Source organism: Nestor notabilis, unplaced genomic scaffold (assembly GCF_000696875.1).
Source record: "Nestor notabilis isolate BGI_N333 unplaced genomic scaffold, ASM69687v1 scaffold12302, whole genome shotgun sequence".
In the NCBI taxonomy this organism is placed as follows: Eukaryota; Metazoa; Chordata; class Aves; order Psittaciformes; family Psittacidae; genus Nestor; species Nestor notabilis.
In genome coordinates this window covers 12,157-19,621 of record NW_009917047.1, presented here as the reverse complement: position 1 = coordinate 19,621, position 7,465 = coordinate 12,157, and the positions used below count along the sequence as shown (strand labels likewise).

Sequence of the window (7,465 nt, the reverse complement as noted above, 5' to 3'; positions counted from 1 at the left end):
AGACGAAGGGGGGGCCGGGGCCGGGGCCAGCCGGGGTGGGAGGCACACGGAGCACCCGGGCTCGCCCCATCCCTGCCCTCTACACCAAGGCGTAGTCAAACTGGCCCCTCTCCAACCCCTCCTTGTGGTCAGTCCAGGAGGAGGCGGGCATGCGGCTGTAGGGGTCCAGCAGGATGCGGAAGCAGCGCACCATCAGCATCACCAAGAAGACCAGAAGGAAGATGACAAAGGCAAAGACGGTTTTCTGCTCAGCATCCATACCCGCAGCGCCGGCTGGGTGCTCAACCAAGGAGGGGGAGAGCAGTTCATAATCCATCGTCGATGCATCATTCATGGCAGAGGCGAGGAGCACGTGGGCCGGGCGCATTCGGTGCCCAGGCAGTCGCTTCAGCCACGCACCCGGAGCACAGGTCACTCCATAGCCACTGGCGCTGCTACGCCGAGCTCGGGATTCAATCCTGACCAAGCCAAGAGCTCCTGGAGGAGAAGGCAGAGATGGTGAGGGAGGAGGAACTGGCCACAGGCTACAGCAATGCTGCTAAAGAACCAGGAGCAGGGAAGCTCACAAGTGGATCCCTGGTTTTCTAGTAAGCTCAAGAAGCCACTCACAAGGGGATGAGGGCGTGGGATGGATGGGCAGTCCAGGACAGTGGTGCAGAGCTTGCCTCTCTGGTCATAAATACTCAGCAATGCTCTGGAGAGGGTGCCCACCTACCAAAGCCAATGCTGCAGGACCCTTTTGGACCAGGTGCCCTGGATCACAGGAGCAATCACAATGAAAAGGACCTCAGCTGTGGAGTCAGAGGGGGTTGAGGGCTTTAGCTTTTCTGGTCTTGAAGTTCTCTAAGGTGGACACAAGCTTAGAGTTTGCTCATTCCTATTGAGGGGGTTTTGAACCAGGTGTAGAAGAGGCTGAGTCCCGGTGGAGGAGGAGGGCACGTACCTCACTGCAGCGGCATGGGGACACAAGCATTGCTATTGCAGCAGGAGGAGGAGAAGGCTGTCTCCAGCCACTTCACTGAGGAGAGATCTCCAGGGTCCAGCTTTCTTGGGCTAGGGAAGCAAAGCAGAAGGACAAAGAGAGAAAAAGAGGTTAAAAAAACCAACAGTCACTCGGAGTCACAGCAAAACATCACAAGGCACCTTGGAAGTTCTCAGTCAGATAAGCACTGGATGGAGTTCACCCAGGAGAACATCCACACCAACCTCCCCTTGCAGCATCCTGGAGCCTGAGTGCCCTCAGTGCTGTGGAGACTTGAGGGAAAAAGAAAAGCCCCACCAGGAGATACCAGGAAACAGCCAAAGCATCCCCCTGCCCTCCCAGGCAGCAATATCCCATCCCTGTCTGGGAGCAGTATCAGTGGAAAAGGCAATGCCCAGTGCCAAGGCCAAAGTACCCAGATACAGCCCAGAGCAGGTCCAGCCTGGCTCTGACTCCCATTCCCTTCCTGCAGCTCCTGGACACGGTGAGGAGCAGTGCTTGCAGGCTTGAACAATCATCTCCTCTAACAGCAGCAAAATAAAGGCCAAGAGCAGGAACAAGGGGAACAAGCTGCTCTCTGGGGTGCAGGGATGAGTCAAATGAGGTTCCCACAGCATGGGTTCCACATCAGACAATCGGTTAGGTTGGAAAAGACCTTTAAGCTCATCAAGTCCAACTGTTAACCCGTCACTGCCAAGGCCACCACTAAACCCTAAGTGCATCGTATCTTCCATATCCAAGTGTGACATATCTTCCAGCGAAGAAATGCTTCCTAACATCCAATGCAAACCTGCCCTGGCACAACCTGAGGGAGGGCAGGAGGATGGGGATGAGTGAACTGAGCTTGGAGGAGCTTCCCCTTGGGCAGAGAGCACTTGAGTCTTCCCTCCCCAGCCAGTGGTGATGGCTCCACGTGATCCTATCTAGGGCAGGGATACCCACCTATGGGACAGAGCATCCTGCTCCTCTCCACAGAGGTCTCTGGGGAGGGACGTAGCTCTCTACAGCCTCCATCTCCTCACAGAGCTCTCATCACAGGTACCTGGGAGCCCTCAGGTACCCCTTGGGCTACCCACTGCCACTTGACTGCAATTCCCTGTGCTCAGGGGAGATTCATGCTTCCCATAGACACATCTGGGTTGAGAAAACCCCCCGTCATGGTTCTCAGTGGTTCTCAGTGCCTGAGATGCACAGAACGGGCTCTGCTGCAATAGAAGCTACCCGAGCACAAATCATGTATCTGGAGGTTCCCAACTAACTCACATCAAATGTACAGGGAGGAACAGGCACATTCGGGACAAAATACAACATTTCCTGTTAAATGCTGTTCCTTGTATTCCATCCTGTAGCATCTAGGATCAAGGATTTCCCTCACATTTGGGATCTGTTGCTTTTTCATTACTGTGTAGAGGCAGATCTTCATTTCCAGGAGGAAAGAACCCGCTGATGAGGCAGTTAAACGAAGGCAGCTGTTATTTAAGGAACATTTGATTGAGTTTTATTAAGATTCATGTTCCCTTAGTAACTAAAAAGAATCTATGAGCAAGGAAATTGCTTAATAGGGACAGAACTCACAAAGGAAGAGGATCACTGTCAACAATTTTGCAACGCCGGGCTGAGATTTTTCCTGGGTATGAAACATGTCGCAAATGTTAATTTGGGAATGGCAAATACGGAATGAGATGCAGGATGCAGGATGCCATCTGGGATGGAGGGCTCACCCTTCCCACTGCACACACCTCCGAGTTGAGCAGCTGAGTGGGCACAGGAGGGAGGTGATGGGCTCTCAGCATGGACGGGGCTGCAGAGCACTGTCATGGTGCAGCCTGATCCCTAGACTATCCCAAACACCCTTGCATGCACCAGTGTACTCTGCCCTATGAGTCCTTGCAGGTTTTTGGCCAGGAGTCCAGACCTAGAGATAGGTAATGGATGGGAAAGCACAAGAGCCTGGAGAAGAGAAGGTTCCATGGACAACTTACTGTGGCCTTTCAATACTTCAAGGGGCTTATACGCAAGATGAGGACAGGGATAATGGTTTTGAACTAAAAGATGGGAGATCCAGGCTGGATATAAGGATTTTTGGCAGTGAGGGTGCTGAAGCGCTGGCACAGGGTGCCCAGAGAAGCTGTGGCTGCCCCATCCCTGGCAGTGCTCAAGGCCAGGTTGGAACAACCTGCTCTAGTGGAAGGTGTCCCTGCCCGTGGCAGGGGTTGGAGCTGGATGAGCTTTAAGATCCCTTCCAACACAAACCAGGCTGGAATTCTAAGAAGTGTCCAAAGCAGAATCAGAGCCTGATTAGGAAAAGCAGCTGGAGAAAGCCTCCTGTGTCAGCCAGAAAGCAATTTCTGGATACTAACATTTTGGGTACTGCTTACTTCCAATTTACAGTAGAGTAACCTTGCTCAAACAAATCTGTTCCTCCTTCAAACACATTACACCCACTAGCAAACAAAAGATGAAGTCTGGAGCCTTGGTACAGCTGCGCTTTGCTCTGCATTAGTGCACAGTCCATGCTCCACGCATGGTGTACAGGGGATGGTGAGCAGGGAGCCCAGCTCTGGGTGCAGGATGTGTATTTTCTCAGGCGGGATTCGAGAAGACCCACATGGTTTGCACAATAAAGCAGAATTGCACCAGAAAGGGTTGATCTGCTCCAAGAATGGCACTGGAAGATGATGCGAGGCACAGTGGAGCAGGGTTTCATTACGAGGTGTCAGGAATGCAGTCCAACAACTAGGGAATTATTCAATTTACACACTTGAAAATAAACCCAACTTAGTGCTTTTATACCCCAAAATAGACATTTACAATTATATAACAATGAGAAATGCGACTGAAGTCTTAAAAGGAGAAAGTGGAGCCAGTTTTGATGGAGGAGAGCCAGGAGAGGCTAAAATGCTTCAATTCAAATGAAGATTTTATAGAGACCAGAATAAAATGACCGCACACAGAACAAGAACTGGAGCGAATCCATCAGGCCAGTGCTAAAATAACCCTGCTTTGAAAAGGACAACCCTGCTCTTGCTCCCCATACAAACCTGTCCGACACATGTAGGAGTAAAAGTCAAAATGCTGCATCCAGCATCCTCGGAATGTGGAACGAAGCTGGTTTTGTGGCCAAAATGAGCAGGGCAGGGGGGGCAGTGTGGCATAAGCACTGACACAGGGCTCTGGCAAAGGGCTGTGAGCGCATCTGCTGCTCCATGGGAGGCAGGGACCTCACAGGCCCCGTGTGCTCCCCTTGGTAAATATTCACTGCAGCACATGGTGCACAACAGCCTGTTGCCACCAGACAGCAAATGTGATCACCAGGGAGATCCAACAGCAAACGCCCTCGCCAGGGCTGCAGGCAAGTAGGATCTGCCAAATAGGAGGATTTCTAGGACCGAAGCTTCTTAGGGATGGGGAAGGGCTTTACTGCGAATGCAGCAGGGCTGTGGTGCTCCCCATCTCCTTCTGTTGCCGTATTCCAAAGCAAAGGGTCCGTCTGCCCGAGGTGGATCCACTCGCCACAGGATCCTGCTGGGATGGAGGCAGCCGGATGCCTTTCTGGGAAGTGCACCCTTGTGCTTGGCACTGTCCCATGTTGCTCATGAATTCTTTGCAGGGTTTATGTTGCCTTTTCCAGTAAATGCTGCCACTGGGTCAAGCGAACGAATCCTACTGGAATCCTACTGGAATGGCTGCCAGTGCGAGCAGAACCAGGGGCTCTGCCACGGGAAGCTGAACTTCCAAGGGGATGCAGAGCCCTGGAGCAAAGAGCCGCACTGTGCCCTCAGAAGTGTTTCTGCCCCATAGTAAAGCACGTTGTGAACCTCCAGGCTGTGTTCTCCTGCTGCTTTATGGGCTGCGCCCTGGCCCTGTGAGCAAACAGGGCTGGGACTATCCACATGTTTTTCTGTCTTCCTTTCCTGTGCATCCCAAAGCTGAGTTGCTGCGTTGTCCCTGGGAATCTGCTCCTGTCTTTGCCACTTGCTGCTGGTGCAGGACTCGTGCAGGGGCCATGTTTTCTGCCCTTCCTCAGCAGACAGCCAGGCCCACCAGGAACAGTGTCATTTCCCATTTCAGGAATGCAGTGTGTGCAACCTCTCCTTCCCAGCTTCCCTCTTATTGCTGCCAGGAAGGCACCCGAGCCTTAACCACCATCCCTGGCAGGGATACACCCTCCTGTCCCCACCAAGGTGGGTTATGGATGTTGTACAGACAACACTGTGGTCCAGGAGGGATGCTGAGACTCCCCTGCACCAGCCTGGCTGTGTCTGAACCACCTTGTGGTGGGTTGCACAGGCAAACACCAGGCTGATGCCCAGGGACAGGCAGTGCCAGTCGCTGCCAAGGTACCACAGCTCCTTGTCTGTTAATGCTTGTTACCTACAGCAGGATTCAGGAGGATCCTTCATGAATCCCCCTCCATCACCTGGCCCTTTGAGGGCTCAGTGTGTGGATGGACGACGGGTCCAGGAGACACCCTGCCACAGGACCCGGACCCATGCTCTAGGAAGATCCCAAGTCTCAGCAGGATCCTCCAGTTGGTTTGAACTCCAGCCCAGCCCAGCACATCTGTATCCCAAACCCTAATCTAAGAGCTTGGCCAGTCTTCTGCTAAACCAGCCCATGGCTAACGGGAAGGCCACCTTCTCATGACTTCTCCAGACCCATGCAGCTACTGTAGAGGGGCTCTCCCAGCAAGGCAGCTCTTCTGGGCAGGCCTGCAGCCATGTCCAGCACTGAGGGGAAGATAAGCAGACCACAGGCATGGAGGGGAGAACCAAGTGGATGAGGCCAGGGCAGGAGCATGAGACACTGAGTGTGAAGGATCTTCCATCCTCTTTCTTGCCAGTGGCAGGGGTGACCCTTCAGCCATGGGGAGATGCTAACGAGAGATGCTTGCCTCCAAATGCCAGGCTCTGTGATCCCTGGTCTCCCTGGAGGGCATGGGAAGCCCAGCCAAGTGCAGGGCTCTGCAGAACACCCTCACATGACTCCTCTTCACTGTTACCCCAGCACACATGGAAACCCCACTGCTTCCAAGCCAAGCCACCCCAGGGGAGGATGCTCCCACCCATCCCACCCCGAAGCCCAGCCTCCTGCCCTCTCCATCCATCCCTCAGCTCTACTGGACCCCAGCGCCAGACAAACAGCACCAGCCCCATCTCCTGCGCCCACCACCGTGAGGAGTGGGGGGGTCCCCGGCAGCCAAGCACAGAGGGAACTACCCCCCCGCCCCGCACTCCCCAGCTCTGCTCCCCATGAGTGCTCCAGAGGGGATGGATGGGACACGGATGGTACCTGGCTCGCGTGGAATCCTGGCTCCATCACTTGCCATCTCGAGGGAAGGAGCAGCCGCCTCTCTGCCGGAGCGCCCAGGGAAGGCAGCTGCTCCTCACTCACGCTGGAGCGGGTTCCTATGGCGATGCAGAATCAATTAGAATAAAAGGTGGAGCACAGCAATTGGAGACGAGAGAAGTTTCCTGAGCTGCCTGGGAATGCCAGAGCCCGGGAGAGCACAGTGCTGGGGGCAGAGCCTGGCCTGCAGCTCCTGGATCCCTCTGTTCCCCCTGCCAAAGAGCCTTTAATCCCCAGGGCAATGCTCCTGCACCGCTGCTGCTCCAAGACATCCAAAACCTCTGTCTGTCCACAGTGTGCCTGTCCAACACCTATTTTTGGCCGTGGCCTGCAGCTCCTGGATCCCTCTGTTCCCCCTGCCAAAGAGCCTTTAATCCCCAGGGCAATGCTCCTGCACCGCTGCTGCTCCAAGACATCCAAAACCTCTGTCTGTCCACAGTGTGCCTGTCCCACACCTACAGCCCCAGTTCTGGAAGCCTGGGATGCACTGGAGCAAGCACAGCATCTCTGCTGGGCAGGCAGACCCCTGCCACCCAGACCACTGCCTGCTGCAGCCAGGACAAGGGGCCGTGCATCAAAGCGATGCTGGGAGCACAGCTGGCCATGAAGATGTCTCTTGTCCCAAGGAACAAGGGATGGGACAAGACAAAACGGCCTCAAGCTGCCCCAGGGCAGGTTTAGCTGGAGCTGAGGAACAATTCCTTGCCCAGAGGGTGGAATTGTTCAGGCATTGGAACAGGCTGCCCAGGGCAGGGCTGGAGTCACCGTCCCTGCAAGTGTTCAAGAACCATGTAGATAAGGCCTCAGTGCCAGGGTTTAGTGGTGGCCTTTGCACTGCTGGGGATGGTTGGACCTGAGGAGCTCAAAGGTCTTTTCCAACCTGAACAGTGTCTCATTGCACATGCAACCCCCTATAAAAGAGAGAACAGAAGAGAGCTCAGGTCCTGGTGTACCTGAGTCCCAAGGGCATAGAGGTGGGAAGACTTCGTGTGAGGCAAAGCAGGAGGGGCACCCACTGCTACCTGCTCTGGAGAAAAATGGAGTCACCTCTCCTCATCCAGGTGCTCAGGAGGGGACAGAAAAGACTCCAACTGGGTGTTGGAGGCACCTACAAGTGTGGATTAGATGCCAAGG

General features: G+C 54.4%; 1 protein-coding gene across 1 annotated transcript; it reads right to left on the bottom strand.

Annotated features, from left to right (window-relative positions):
* Positions 1 to 79: 79 nt before the first annotated feature.
* CTXN1 (cortexin 1) lies at positions 80 to 334 on the bottom strand. Its single transcript, XM_010024907.1, has one exon. The coding sequence runs from the start codon at positions 332 to 334 to the stop codon at positions 80 to 82; it is 255 nt and encodes an 84-aa protein (XP_010023209.1).
* Between the last annotated feature and the right edge of the window lie 7,131 nt (positions 335 to 7,465).

What these genes read in the sequence shown, in the direction of transcription:
- CTXN1 (XM_010024907.1), bottom strand. Translation starts at nt 334, where the DNA reads ATGAATGATGCATCGACGATGGATTATGAACTGCTCTCCCCCTCCTTG.